Source organism: Phocoena sinus, chromosome 20 (genome assembly GCF_008692025.1).
Source record: "Phocoena sinus isolate mPhoSin1 chromosome 20, mPhoSin1.pri, whole genome shotgun sequence".
Classification (NCBI taxonomy): Eukaryota; Metazoa; Chordata; class Mammalia; order Artiodactyla; family Phocoenidae; genus Phocoena; species Phocoena sinus.
This window is the reverse complement of record NC_045782.1, coordinates 12068791-12084534: the sequence shown is the minus strand read 5'-3', so window position 1 is coordinate 12084534 and position 15744 is coordinate 12068791. Positions and strand designations below refer to the sequence as shown.

At 46.7% G+C, this 15744-nt stretch overlaps 1 protein-coding gene across 6 annotated transcripts in view; it reads left to right on the top strand.

The window, feature by feature from the left end:
* The window catches only part of RAP1GAP2 (RAP1 GTPase activating protein 2), a 186907-nt gene that overhangs the window by 109698 nt on the left and 61465 nt on the right, over window positions 1-15744 (top strand). For 4 of the 6 annotated variants that reach the window (XR_004347654.1, XM_032617539.1, XM_032617538.1 and 1 more), the window contains one exon: window positions 14864-14899. Coding sequence is in view for 5 of the 6 variants with exons in the window: in XM_032617539.1 (XP_032473430.1) it covers window positions 14864-14899 (36 nt within the window). In the remaining variant the exon portion in view is untranslated. Of the gene's footprint in view, window positions 1-10556; window positions 10689-14863; window positions 14900-15744 lie in introns of those variants that run through there. The other 2 variants (XM_032617543.1, XM_032617541.1) reach the window with 1 other exon arrangement.

The window sequence follows — 15744 nt, the reverse complement described above, 5'->3', positions numbered from 1 at the left end:
GGGCCGGGGCATGAAGAGTGAGTACGGAGCCTGCACTGGGATGAAGGAATGAAGATCATCATAGTTGCCATTTACTGAGGGTATTTGTGCCCCCTCCTCCCTGGACATATTATATACGCCATACCTTATCCTACAACCACTGTGCAGAGGGGGTCAGATTTTTCCATTTTACAGATGTGGAAACTAAGGCTCAGAGGCTGAGTAACCAGCCTTGCACAGCTTGTAAGGTGCAGAGCCGTGGGTTAAAACCTTGTCTGCTGAACAGTAAGTCCAGGGCTATTTCTTCCACGCCATGCTGCCTTCTTTTGAGGGATTTAAAAATTCATTCCTTTCCTTTTGAGCTGGGACATTGCTTTTCTCCCAAAGCTGGAACAGGACCGAGGGTTGTGGATAGATATTAAATGTGATGTGTTTATTTGTGTTGGAAGAGACTCCAAGACCCAGGTGAGCCCTGGGCTGAGCTCTGGGGCCTGGTTTCTCCCTCTTGTTAATAGCACATCACTCGGTGCTCTGGGCCCTGGGCCATAGATGGAGTATGAGTTTTCCCAAGCCATTTGCTTTATTTATTTTTAATTTTCCTTGTGGGAGAGCCGCAGGACGTGAGGATCGCTCTCTTTTTTAAGGCACATTAAAAAATTTTTTAAACCGAAGTAATACATGCAGTGATTAAAGAACAAAACCCAGGCTGTTTTGTGAAAGAAAGCAGTTCACCTTGCCTCTGCCCCCTCCTACAAGCCCCACCTGCAAAGGAATCATGTCTTACTCTTTTAGCTGTTTCTTCAAACCTTTGAGTAGGAAGTTTTTGGCTCTGTGAGGGCCATGTGAATGCCTTTAAAGGTGCAGGCACCTGTTTTCTTTCTTCTACTTCGTTTTTATTCTCCTGACACATGGAGCTTCTCAATTCGTAGATGGAAAATTGAGGTCCCAGCCTTGAGTCCCACAGCATCCTGTACCCCAGCCTTTCCTCTCGTCACGCATCACAGGCCAGCAGCATTGAGAACTCACTCGAGATAAGAATGGAGGAACTTCCCTGGTGGCCCAGTGGTTAAGACTCTGTGCTTCCACTGCAAGGGGCATGGGTTTGATCCCTGATCAGGGAACTAAGATCCCACATGCTGCATGGCAGGACCAAAAAAAAAAAGTTAAGGATGGAAGGACAGGAATGCTTCCTGCACCCTGACTTTCCCACACCCCTAAAGGGGTCTCCCCTTAAAACCTGCTGGCCATGGTGCCTCTCCCCTGGGATGGACCCCTTGCCCTTACTACGTATGATGTGTGGTGGCTCCACCAGCCCTGGGCTCCCTAGAAAAACAGCACTGGCAAAGGAGGGGTCAAAGGTCAGGTCTAGTCAGTGTGGAATAATAGCTCCGGGCGGACACCCAAATCCTGCAGTTCCTTGTTTAATCTTAAGGAAGTTGTTCAACGTCAGCAGCAGCAGCAGCTGGGGTGGTAGCAGCCACAGCCACAGTGGTGCTCAGACAGACAGTCAGGGGCCCCTGACTCGCCAGGGAAGGCACTAGTGGAAGATGATGGATTTCTTAAAGAACGTTTTGGTGAGTGCACCCGGGCTATGGGGCAGTGCCTGTCCACACAGGTGGCCTGGAGTGGCGGGGTCAGGGAGGAGCCAGGACCCCTCCTGCTGTCACCTGGCAGGGGGCCCCTGGTGCCTGCTGGCCTATCGTGGGGTATGGAAGCCACCTGTCACTCAGGGGAAGGAGGAACAGAGATTAGGGACAGAGGGGACTGTGTGTGTGGAGGGGACATGGGAGGGCGTGGGACAGAATCGGGGACCAGAGCCTTTCCTCCCTGGTGTGGCGGTCCTGGCATGAAGCCGGGCAGAGCTCACCTCTGTGCTCCTCTGTCAAGGCTTCCTGATGCTGGGTGAGGGCCTGAGGGGACCCTCAGCCAACTGCAGGCTGTGCCAGGTGGGGTGCCAGGGTGAGAGAGGGAGGGACTCTGTAGCTGGGCTTCCGCCTGGCTCCAGGCACTCGGAGCTAGCGGGCCAGCCCTGTGGGTCCAGCCCTCTCCCCTTTGTGCTGTGTGCCTGGGATGGCCCTGGCAGGGGACTCTGTCCTGTCACAGAGCCTCCGAGCTGTGCTGTTAGTGTGACACTTGGGAGTGCTGTGTGTGACATTCCTGCTGGCCTGGGAGTTAAGGTCCTTTCCTGCCAAGTCAGACAGTCCCTGGAGGCTCTGTGGGCCCCCCTGTTTCATCTGTGCCAGGCCCCTGTGCGCATGGGGGCCCAGGCTGACTAGGCCAGGTTGGAACTGCTGGCCTCTTCTCATTCACGACCTACCTGCTGCAGGTGGGTGTGGGCTGTGTTCTTTCCTTTCTTTCCCTTCCCGGGCTGTGACAGTTTAGGGATGAGTGTGGGGAGTGATAGGACACTTGTTAGCGGGTTGGACCAAGGAGTCCCCCAATCTCAGGCTGTGCTACCACTGGCTCCGGAATGGGGGGCAGGGTGTGAGCCTGGTGACACTGTTACAAACTGAAATGGCCTGACACCCCTGGACCTTGGCAGGATATGGAGTGGTGCGTTGGAGGGTTTAAGGTGGATACGGATGTCATCTGATTTATCTTTCAGAAAGACCATGTGGCTGTTGTCCGGGGGGCTGATTAGGAAGGCATTGGTGTGCAGGCCGGGAGGCTGCTACATGGTCCTGATGAGGGGCAGTGAGAGCTGATGGAGGTGGGGGAGCTGCTGAGACGTGCTCAGACTTGGGATATGTTTTGATAGTGGACTTGCAGGTCTGTTGCGTGTGGGGAATGAGGAAGAAATCAGTGATAATCCTGGGGGTTTTCTCCTGAGCGTCAGGATGGGTGGACGATGGGGAGACTGGCTAAGGTGGAGGAAAGTTTTTGAGGGAAAGAGTTAATGATAAAAAAAAAAGGAGTTAAGGAGTGTTGTATTGGGCCTAGTTAAGTCTGAGATGTCTGTCAGACACGCACGTTGAGATGTGGAGTTGGCAAACTCAGATAGATCTGGACCTGAATCTGGCTTCTGCCTTTTACTAAGTGTGTTCACTTTGGGCAAGTTGCTTAATCACTCAACCCCTTCCACCCCTCTAACCATCCCTCCCTGGGACTAATGGGGTGGCATTTGTACTAATGGGGTGGCACTGATTCAGTGCCCCAGTGCCTGGCATGTCACGTGTGCCCAAAAGAGGATACCTTGGGGCTCCCTACACTTTCCTTACATCTTCTCATTTTCCAGCTCAGGAACATTCAATGGCTCCCTGTTGTACACAGCAGAGCTTGGAAATTGTGTCTTGTGGACTGACTTGGCTCATAGATGAATTTTGTTTGGTCTACGTAGAGATTTTAAAAACTTTTTTTTTTTTTTTTGCGGTACATGGGCCTCTCACTGTTGTGGCCTCTCCCGTTGCGGAGCACAGGCTCCGGACACGCAGGCTCAGCGGCCATGGCTCACGGGCCCAGCCGCTCCGCGGCATGTGGGATCTTCCCGGACCAGGGCACAAACCCGCGTCCCCTGCATCGGCAGGCGGACTCTCAACCACTGCGCCACCAGGGAAGTCCTAAAAACTTTTAATTGGTTATCAATGCATAGAAGTTGGGAGAGTTTACCTACAAATTTGGATTTCTGGCTTATCCTGAAAAGTTGAAAACTCTGGTAACATCGAGCTTGCATTTCCTCTTGCAGCCTGGCAGAGATGAGCAGCAGTTGCCTCTTCTGGAAGGAGCATGTACTCTTCAGTTTACCATTGTTTCAGTCCCCCAACTCTTGTTGTTGTTGAGGGGAAATTTTCACAATGTAAAATTAATCATTTAAACTGAATAATTCGGGACTTCCCTGGCGGTCCAGTGGTTGAGACTTCGCCTTCCACTGCAGGGGGTTCGGGTTCGATCCCTGGTCGGGGAGCTAAGTTCCCATGTACTTCAGGGCCAAAAAACACAAGACATAAAACAGAAGCAATAGTGTAACAAATTCAATAAAGACTTTAAAAATGGTCCACATCAAAAATAAATAAAGTGTATAATTTAGTGGCATTTAGTACATTCACAATATTTTGCAACCATCACCTCTACCTAGTTTTAAACTATTTCCATCACCTCCAAATAAAATCCCATTAAGCTGCTGCTCTCCATTCTCCCTCAACTCCAGCCCCTGGCAACCACCCATCTGCTTTCTGTCTCTATGGATTGATTTACCTATTCCAGATATTTTACAGAGATGGAATCATACAGTATGTGACCTTTTGTCTCTGGCATCTTTCACATGGGATGTTTCTGAGGTTCATTCACATTGAAACATTTATTAGCACTTCACTCCTTTTTATGCCTGAATGATATTCCGTTGTGTGGATACACCACAGTTTGTTTATCCATCCAACAATTGATGGACATTTGGGTTGTTTCCACCTTTTGGCAAGTGTGAATAGTGCGGCTCTTTAGTGTACAAGTGGAAAACATTCTTGTGCAAGTGTTTGTTTGGGTACCTGTTTTCAGTTCTTTGGGTATCTACCTAGGAATGGAATTGCTGGGTCATATGGCAGCTCTATGTTTAACTTATTGAGGAACCGCCAAATTGTTTTCCACAGCAGCTGTACCATTTTACATTCCCACCAGCAATGTATGAGGGTTCCAGTTTTTCCACATGCTTGCCAACACCTGTTATTTTCTATTTTTTGATTATAGCCATTCTAGTGGGTATGAAAGTGGTATCTCATTGTGGTTTTGATTTGCATTTCCCCATGACTAATGACGTGGAGCATTTTTTTTATGTGCCTATTGTCAATTTGTATATCTTCTTTGGAGAAACGTCTATTCAAGTTCTTCGCCCATTTTTTAATTGGGTTGTTTGTCTTTTTGTTAAGTTGTAAGAGTTCTTTATATATTCTGGATGCTAGGTGCTTATCAGATATATGATTTACAAATATTTTCTCCCATTATGTTGGTCGTCTTTTTACTTTCTTGATAGTGTCCATTAAAGCACAAAAGTTTTAAATTTTGATGAAGTTCAGTAATTTATATTTCCCTTTTTATTGGTGTCATATTTAAGAATCCATTACCAAATCTAAGATCATGAAGATTTAACTTATGTTTTCTTCTAAGAGTTTTACAGTTTTAGCTCTTAGGTTTAGATTGTTGCTTTTTGTATTTTTGTATATGGTTTGAGGTATAGGTGTCCAACTTCATTTCTTTTGCACGTGGGTATCCAGTTTTCTAGCACCATTTGTTGAAAAGACTGTTCTTTCCCCATCGATTAGTCTTGACCCCCTTGTCAAAAGTCAGTTGACCATAAATGCATGGATTTATCTCTGGACTCTAAATTCTATTCCATTGGTCTATATGTCTATCCTTATGCTAGTACCACACTGTTTTGATCACTGTAACTTTGTAGTAAGTTTTGGAATTGGGAATTGTGAGTTCTTTTTCAAGAACGTTTTGGCTTTCTGAGTTCCTTGAGTTCCCACATCCATTTTAGGATAAGCTTTTCAATTTCTGCAAAGAAATCCAGCTGGGATTTTGATAGGGATTGGATTGAATCTGTAGATCACTTTGGGTGATTACTGCCATCTTAGCAGTATTGAGTCTTCCAACCCATGAATAAGGAATGTCATACCATTTATTTAAGTCTTCTTTAATTTCTTTCATCAAAGTCTTCTAGTTTTCAGTGTGTGAATCTTTTACCTCCGTGTTGAAATTGTTCTAGGTATTTTATCCTTTTTGATGTTCTTGCAAATGGAATTGTTTTCTTAATTTTATTTTCAGATTGTTCATAGCTGGTGTATAGAAATACAAATGACTTTTGTATGTTGATCTTGTACTCTGCAATCTTGCTGGCTTCCTTTATTAGCTCTAGTAGTGTTTGTGGATTCTTTTGTGTTTTCTATATTGCATTATGTCATCTGCAAATAGAGATAGTTTTATTTTTCCTTTTCAATATGAATGCCTTTCATTTCTTTCTCTAATTGCTCTGGCTAGAACTTTCAGTACACTGAATAGTAGTGGTGAAAGTGGGCATCCTTGTTTTGTTCCTGGTCTTAGGGGAAAAGCTTTCAGTATCATTGAGCATGATGTTAGCTGTGGATTAAAAAAAAAGCCCTTTATCATGTTGAGGAAGTTCCTTTCTATTCCTAGTGTTCCGGGTGTTTTTATCAAGAAAGCGTATTAGATTGTGTCAAGTGCTCTTTCTGCATCAGCTGAGATGATTATGTGGTTTTTCCCTTCATTCTATGAATGTGATATATTACATTGATTGATTTCCTTATGTTGAATCAAGCTTGCATTCCTGGGATAAATCCCACCTGGTCACAATGTATAATGTGCTGTTGGATTTGGTTTGCTAGTATTTTGTTGAGAACTTTTACATCTATATCCATTAAGGATATTGATCTGTAGTTTTGTTTCCTTGTAGTTTCTTAGTATGGTTTTGGTAATGCTGGCCTCACAGAATGAATTAAGAAGTGTTCCTTCCTCTTCCGTTTTTTGAAAGAGTTTATGTAGGATTAGTGCTAATTCTTCTTTAAATGTTTGGTGAAATTTACCATGAAGCCATCTGATCCTGGACTTTTCTTTGCTGGGAGGTTTTGGATTACCGATTCAATCTCTTATTATCTCTTCATTCTTTTATGTTACTTGCCTGGTACTTGTAGTCATTTGCATTTTCAAATCCTCTCTTACAGATTTAAATATAAATCTGCATAATTTTTAAGTTGTCCTATAAAAACCAGCCATCCTCCCACCCTGCTTCCCTGCCCAATCTCTGCTCTGGCCAGGTTGGTCCCTTTCATACACCCCCTGCATTAAACATTATTTTTTTTTTTTTTTTTTTTTTGCATTAAACATTATAATTCCATAGGTCAGTGGTTCTCACAGTGTAGTCCCTGGATCAGGAGTATCCATATCACCTGGGAATGTGTTAGAAATTCAGATTCCCTAGGGCTGGGGCCAGGAACCTGTGTTTTAACACGCTCTCCTGGTAATTCCGTTGTATCACCATTGCCATAGGTGATAGAGAGCCTTGTATGCTCCTGGCCCAAGTTGACATAGTTGAAGCTGTGCCTCTGCAGGCCTCAAGCAGCTGAGGAGCTATGTTCAGTGTGAGCTGGTATGAAGGCAGACCAAAGAAGGGAAAGAGAAGCATGAAGGTTGCACAGGGGAGAGGGGGGAAAGAGGCTTGGTTGGAATAGGACCTGGATGCAACTGTTGGCTGTCCAGGGTGAGGGGTACAGTCTGTGGCCAGAGAAGAGACAGCCCTTACTAGCACATGCATTGGCCTGTCCTTCCCTGACTGTAGCCATCCTGAGGAGATAGCCCCGGCCACCCACAGGCCTAGGAGTCAGTCTCCCCTGCCCAATTCATTCTCATTCATTCAGGAAATGTTTCTGGAGCATCTACCCTGTGCCAGGCAGCTGTACATCCAGGGATATAGCAGTGAACAAAATAATCAGAGCCCTCCCCTCAAGGACCTTCTATTCTAGTGAACCACCCTTTGCCTCCTTCTGCAGGTTCCAGCAACCAGAGTGGCGGCCAGCTGGCCCTCATCCTGATGTCCTCTGGATGGGGGCCTCTGAGCCAGCAGCAGAGCCAGGGCTGCGCAGCATGTGCTGTGCTTGGGTGGGCTTGGGACACATCGGGTCTGGCTCCTGATGGGGTGTGTGCTCTGGGTTCCCAGCTCTCCCAGCTTTCCAAAAATCTCTACAAAACTCTCCAGAAATCCTTTTCTTTTGTGGTGTCTTCCTTCTCTGTATAATGAGGAAACCTGCTCAGACCCGTTTTCTTCCTCTCCTCAGCACCACCCAGCCCACATCTCCATCCCATTCTCCTGGGACTGTGGGGGGTGGGGAAGACACCTTGTCCTCCATCCTCGTCTTGTTTTACCGTTTCTGGTTGCTGTTGACATGCCTTGGCCTCCTCATGCATGCCCTGGCTTGAGGTGGGATAAGGAGACACTTGCTGCTGTGCACGGAGCGAGTTCTGCGTTGGGTGCTGTGTCCGGCTCTGCAGACTGGCTCACGTTATCCCACCACAGCCCTGTGAGTCGGTGCCGTTTTGAGCCTTGTTTCAAGGTGCAGGCGCTCAGATGGCCTCGTCCTGTGTGTGAGCAGTGGGCGTGTGGTACCTTCTGGGCAGACTGCTCACACACAAATACAGCCTGCCTGCAGGAGGGAAGCAGAGGAGGCCAGAGCTAGGGCAGGACCCCCCGCAGGGATCTGGTGGGCAGCAGATGGATGGCAGTGGGTGCGACTTCAACTAGGGTCAGAAAGGGAGGGGTGTGTGCTGGTGGGGGCCCTTCCTGCGATGCAGCAAGAAGGAGAGGACAGGTGGCCACCCATCTGCCAGGAAAGGTCACGTCCACGTGTAGAGCCGCTGTGGACCAGAGAGAGGCAGGCCAGGCTGCTCCTGCCCGCGGGAAGGGCACAGGGTGCTGAGATGGGGTGGTGGCCCTGCTACACTCGCACATGCTCTATCCCTTCCATTGCTTCTACTTCTTCACCACCTGGGCAGGGGGCTAGCACCAGAGTGAACAAGTAGGGGCATCGGGAAGATTCCTCAAGACTGGCCTTGCAGTTCCTGTTCACTTCTGTTCCTGCTGTGTCGGACCTCCTCTGGCCTTCTCCCCGCAAGGACGCATTTTGTCCTTCTGAAGGAAGACTGGTCGGTTTCTATACTGAGAGGTGGGAGGACACGGCTTGAACCCGGACCGAACCTTGGGGCCCAGCCTGTGGTTTCCCCGGCTGGGTGCTGGCTCTCGGTGATGATTTCACATCCTACTTGACTGACTGTTAAAGCAGAGCCCAAGGGGAAATGCTGGCCGCTGCTCGGATTTGGGTGTTGATGGCTGTTGCTAATAATAAATTAGACAGCTGGGCCGCTATTGATGAGAAGTCTGAATTACATTTCTCTGTGAAAATCCAGCGCCTGGCTTCCCAATGGAGGGGGATCCCCTTCCGAAGAATGCTTTAGGCTTTCTCTCCTAAAGGGCCTGTGGGACGATGCCAGTGAGTCAGTGAGCATTTACTGAGTGCCTGCTGTGCGCCCTTGGCCGCGTGAAGCAACCTCACGGGGTGTGGACAAGGGTGGGACTCAGTGGCCGGAGCTGCTGTTCCAGGCTGGCCTGAGTCACCCTGCTTCTGGGTGGAAAAGGAGACTTGCTCTTTGCCAAGGTTGGAACTGTCCCATTGGAAAGTTCAACAAGTCACCATGAAGTGGGGCTAGGCCAGCTGGGGCCGAGTTGCCACTGGCTGATTTCTGCTCCTGGACACTGTCCACGCAGCAATTGTCCACCCAGTGTGTTACTCAGGGCTGAGGCTGAATCACAGCCCTTTCATCTCACCACCTGTGCCAGCCCTGAGGCCACGGAGCATCTTCATTCGGGAAATAGACCCATTTTTAACAGTAATCTAAACACGCTGCCTCTGGGAAGACCAATGAGGTCAAGAAAAGCTAAATCAGGAAAAGCTAACTGTCCTGAAGGTACTAGACCATCTCCCAACAGGCAAAGCTTGTTTCCAGAGCGAACTTTCTAATAGTTCCTTATAGTAGTTGCTGTTTACTGAGCGCTGGCCGTGGACCAGGCCCTGGCACTTCTTGTCCACGTTCTTACTTCAGCCTCACATGAGCCCTGAAAGGCAGGGGCTGATCCCGCTTTCAGGTGAGGGAAGTAAGAGAGATTGAATCACGTGCCTTGTACCACGCAGCCGGCCAGTAGCAGGTCGGTCACTTCCCATACCTGGCTTTGACCACTGGATTCTACTCCCTCCTGTTGAGTTGGCCTTCCGTATCCATGGGTTCTGCATCCACAGATTCAACTAAAGATTTCGATTTTGATCCCCAGTTGGTGGAACCTGCGGATAAAGGGGGATAAAGGGGACAACTGTGCTATTCCATTTTAAATAAGGGACTTGAGCATCCTCACATATTTACAGAGGTCCTGGAACCAATCCCCCACAGATACTGTGGACGGCTTTATCCTTCTACTGTACCCAAACCTCAGTAGCTCTCCAGCGCCTTCCAGATTAAGCCTGAATTCTTGGCGTTTGGAATCTCTCAGGCCTAGACCCCAGCCCTCCTTTCCAGTCTGAACTTAAGGATGTTGACCCAGAGCCCTCAGGCAGCCAGGTTCATCCACTCACCATTCACTGAGTACACACCGTGCTTCTCCACCTTTGCCCTCACAGTTACCACCGCCTGTAATGCCCTCTCCACCCTCTCTATCAAGTGATTTCTGTTTATCTTTTAAGGTCTGGCTGGAATCCAGCCTCTTACAAGAAGACTTCCTTGATGTGGTAGTTTTAAAATATGTCCACAAGCTCTTTGATACTTTTCTCCTTCAGAACCTAATTCCCCTCCCCTTGAGTGAGGGCTGGTTGTGGACACTAGCTTCTAAAGAATAGGATAAAAGGGAGAGGATGGTGTAAAGGTAGTATAGCTTCCTTCATGCTTTCTCTCTTGGATCACTTGCTCCGGGGGAGTCAGCCGCCACGTTTTGAGGATACTCAAGCAACCGATGGAGAGGTCTGTGTGATGGGGAACTGGGCCCTCCTGCTGACAGCTTTGTGAGTGCGCCATCTTGGAAGCAGATCCTCCAATCCCAGTCTAGCCTTCAGGTGATGCAGCCTCTGCTGACGTTCTGAATGCAACCGCCGGAGCCAGAACTGACCAACGAAGCCACTTTTGAATTCCCGACCCATGCACATTGTTGCGAGTCACCAAGTTTTGGGGTAATTTGTTCTACAGCAGTACAGAACTAATATCCTTACCTCCCAGCAAGAAGTGCTTCATGCCTCCTCTGAACCACTGGTCATCTGTAACATAACCCTGTGTAACTTTATCTCATAATTAAGGTCAAGTACCCTAGAAATGGAGCCCTTGCCTAGTACTTCCAGTGACCAGTCCATGCCTTGCCAGCACTTAATCATTTGGGGTTATTCGATTAACCAACACAAGGAACATTGTGTAGGAACACACCTAAGGTATTTTGGTTGCCAGTTTACATGGATCCCAGGGGGTAAGCTGGATATGGGGGTGACTCTTAGTCTATAACACCCAGGGCCATGGTTAGACCTGGAAATGAATTGGCCTGAACTCAGGGGCTTTCTGTGGGCACAAAAGGCTGTATAACTTGGGTCCTTGGGCACAGCGTCTTATGAGGGTACAGGAAAGGCATGTAGCAGGAGTTGGGAGAAGCAAAAAAAGGCATGCCAGAGCCTCTGCTTATGTGTTGAAATCTTTGCGGTTGATTAACTGCAAAAATAATTTATAATTGTTATAGAAAATTTTAAAAAATACTTAAAAGCAAACAGGAAAAAAATTATCCTTAACTTATAACTCATTTTGACATATATCCTTCAAGATATTTTTCTCTGGAGGGGTGATGTGTGTATTCAACATGAAGACATATATGTTGAGAAAAAAGGGGTCACATTGTTCTAAACCCTACTTTTCTCACTTAACAGTACAATGTGAATCTTCCTCGTAGCATAATCAACACAGATCTCCTCTCAGAGTATTTTATTGTACGGGCATACTTCCTTGTATGATTTATTCTTTGCCTCATTGATGGGTACTTCGGCTCTTTCCACTTTTTTTTTACCCATAAACAGTGTTTCGACAGATATCCTTGTATACATATCTTTGTATAGTTGCCCAAATATTGGTTTCGGGTAAATTCCTGTAAGTGGGTTTATGGGCCAAAATACATGAACGTTTTTCAGGCTTTGGACACATAGTACCAAACTGCCCTTCAGAAAGTACCAGGTGCACACTTAACCTACAGTCCTTGCCAACACTGGATTTTCTTTTTAATTGTGGCCAATCTGATAGGTGAAAGATGTTATCTTACTCTTATCTTAACTTCATTCATAACTTGGGAGGTTGGGCATGTTCCAATTGTTTATTGGTCATTTTATATTTCTCCTTTAGGAAGTTGTTTGTTCCTGTCCTTTGCACATTTTTCTGTTTTCCTTTCCAAAACTTATTTCTTTGAAATTGAATTATGCCAGTAATGTAGGTCTACCTGCTTGTGAAGCAGGCCATGTATAAAGCAAACCCCCCTTCACTATTCTCTTCGCCTTCTCAATATAATCACTTTTTGATAGTGTGAGGTATCTTCTGTATTATTTTCTATGCATTTATATACATACATATAGGTCTTTTTACGTTTTGTTTTTATTAAAAGGGGATCGTATTCTATGTGATGTTCTGATTTGCACCCCCCCCTTAATATATCTTGGAGAGCACCTCATATAAGCAATATAGAGCTACTGCTTTCTTTTTGAATAACTGAGTAGTTTTTCTTTTTGAACAGCTTTATTGAGATAGAATTCAGTACCATAAAGGCACCCATTTAAAGTTCACAGCTTAATGGTTTTTAGTATATTTACAGAATTCTGTAACCGTTACCCGCAGTCAATTTTAGAACATTTTCATCAGCTCAGAAAGAAACCATATATCCTCTAGTTATCACCTTCCAAATCCCCCATTTCCCTCAGCCCTAAGCAACCACAAATCTACTTTTTGTCTCTTTAGATTTGCCTGTTTTGGATATCTTATATTAATGGAATCACGTGGCTTTTTGTGTCTGGCTTCTTTTACTTAGCATAATGTATTCAACGTTTATGCATGTTGTAGCATGAGCCAGTACTTCATTCTTTTTTTTTTTGTTAATGGCTGAATACTATTCCATTGAATGGTTGTGCTATAATTCGTTTATTCAACAGTTGATGGACTTTTTGGGTTGTTTCCGCTTTGGGGGTATTATGAATATTGCTGTTGTGAACATGAGCGTACAAGTTTTTGAGACATATGTTTTAAATATATGTTTTCATTTCTCTTGGGGGTATATACCTAGGGGTGGAATTGCTGGGTCAAATGGTAGTTCTTTTTATGTTGCTGGATTCAGTTTGCTAGAATTTTGTTGAGAATTTTTGCATCTCTTTTCATAAGCTATATTGGTCTGTAGTTTTCTTTTCTTGTGATGTTAATTTTGGTGTCAGTGTAGTACTAACCTTATGGGATAAGTTGAGAAGCGTTCCCTCTTCTATCTTTGGGAGAGTTTGTGAGGAATTAGTATTACTTTTTCTTTAAGGGGTAGAATTCACAACTGAAGCCATTTGGACCTGGGCTTCTCTTTGTGGGTAGTTTTTTGATTACTAATTCAATCTCTTTATTTAATATGGGTCTTTTTAGATTTTCTGTTTCTTCCCAAGTCAGTTTTGGTAGTTTGTGTATTGCTAGGAATTGTTCATTTCATCTCAGTCATTGGCACACAGTCTTTCGTAGTATTTGTATTTTATTCTATGTAGCTTATTCTAGCCAATTTCCTACATTTAAGTTGTTTCCATTTTTTGCTGTTACAAAAAATGCTGCAATGGCCATTATATTGTATCTGTCTTTGTGTTCACTTGTAAGTGTGTTTATAGTACACATTCTCCGAAGAGGAACTGTTGGGTCAGAGGTCTGTGTATTTAAAATGCTGATTGTTTCTACCTCCTTGTCCTCTTTTTGCTCATCTTTCTAGCCTTACCGATCTGAATAAGTTCTTTATGTCTATTAGTCTTGGTATCCTGGAGATTGGAGTCGGTAAGAATACACAGAACGAGTGGGAAGGATAGGTTTGAGAGCTGGGCGTTTGATGGCTGCTTCTGGTCAAGGGTGCTTGATGTGGGTGACCCAAGCTTGTCCTCAACCCTGTACATCCACAAGTGGGGTTTCCAGACCCTGGAACCTGAACTGCTGGGGGGTCAGAGACTCTTTGCCTCTGATGGGCCACCTTTAGCCTGGGAGAGGTCACTTGGAGTCTGCGGCAGGGCCAGGTCTCTGCAGGTGACTCCACAAGGGTCCTTTCCATCGTGGTTCTCCTCTGAGAATGCTCAGGGTGACGGGGCTGCAGGCAGTTCTGGCCCATTGGTGCCTGCAGAGGAAAGCAGGGTGGATGCCCTGTCTCTGCATGAAGAAGGGACAAGGACATGCTTCCTTTTCACTGCTTTCTTTTGTTTCCTATTCATCTGGGGACTGTCTCTTCTGGGCGCTCATTAACTCGTGGCTTGCCAGTGCCCTGATGTGGGCAGTGATCTTATGACAAAAAAGTGTAGCTGTTTTTACAGAACGGGAAGTGGGGACATTTCTGGGGCAACTTCTGCATGTGTTTATTAGGGTAGGGCTTTCAGTCCTTCACCCTTTCATTCCACTTTTTCTCCTTTTGGTCTTACCTGGAGTTTACAAGGGTGGCACCAAAGTAGGTTAAAAGTTTGGACTTACGTAGTTTACGATTTTAAAAATAACCCATCCAGGCCACTGGAGGCTGCAGTTCAATGGTTTTTAGGTTTTGCTCACCAGTTCTTGGGTCCCAAAAGGTGCCTTGGGGACAGGGGACAGGGACAGGCAGAGGTGACACATCAGGGGCTCTGCCTTGGCCAGAGCAGCTGTGCTTTTACTGGTTTTGTATGTTGGAGTTCTAAGTGAGACTTCTGTGAGAAGACAGAAGAGCTGTGTGTTGCCACAAAAGTTGGAAAACTACTTGTGTGGGACATCTTGGCCTCGCTGTTGGGCTGAAAACATCCCAAACACGAATCCTGCTGGAGGCTGAATCCCAGGGCTTTTGGAGACCTTGGCTTTTCCCAGGGACCCCTCCCTCTTGACAGAGACTGAGTAACTGTTCTCCCCAGGGCCATTTGCCAGGCCGGGCATGCTTTTCTCCCCCTCTTGTTGTATGGGGTATTCTGGCCCTCCAGCCCTGCAAAGGCAAGATCAAATTATCTTCTCTCTTGATCCCAATGAATTTTGTCCCTGGGGAAGCCCTGGGTTGAACTTCCAGACAGTCAACGGAGAGGCTTTCTCAGCAGACCTCCTGGCTGACGCCCCATCTTTCTCTCCCCGCCCTCTTTGTGTCTTTCAGTCAGCGGAGTTCTTTGAGATGCTGGAGAAAATGCAGGTGAGCATCCTCATTGTCGGGGAGCCAGGCACCGGGTGGGGATGCTGCAGTGACCTCAGCGGACACGACACCAGCAGAACCCACAGGCAAAACTCGGGTGCTTGGAGGGAGGGCAGAGAAGAGAGAACTCACAGTCCTGATGGCCTGGACCACCTGAGGCCATTTCCATGTCGAACGGCACAGAGGATTCTGGGACGGCTTCCGCCTGAAGGATGGAGAGAAGACAAACAGAACCTGCCAGCAGGGCAGACGGATGTGGGGAGGGTTTGAGGGGGTCCGTTGTCCCTGCAATGGGTTGGAAAGAAAGCCCCTTCTTAGGGGACTCATCTCACGTCTGCGAGGCAGAGCAGCGGAGTGGGAGACAGACCTGAGTTCAAATCCTGCATCTAATACTCGCTAGCACTAGTTCCTTCCCTTTTCTAAGCTTCTCGCTCCTGTTTTCTGTCTACTCACAGCACTGTTCTCACCTCGCTCTGACACCAGACGTGTGGCAGTTTGCCCACACTAGACAGTTCTGCGAAACCAGCTGGGTGCCCTACAGTTTCACTCAGTTCTGAGACTGTCTACCTGGAGATAGGGTCAGATCCCACAGGTGAAGGGCTCAGTCTCACAAGACCACCCTCCTCCCCTGACTTCAACACCAATCCCAAGTCCAGGTTGACACCTGTGCTTCTGACTCACTGGCTACAAATCGGAGGTTCCCACGACCCCCTCCTCGGGTTCGATTAATTTGCTAGAGTGGCTCACAGAACTCAGGGAAAGAGTTTACTACTAGATTATCAGTCTATTATAAAAAGCTGTAACTCAGGAACCGCCAGATGGAAGAATGGCCTAGGGCAAGGTAT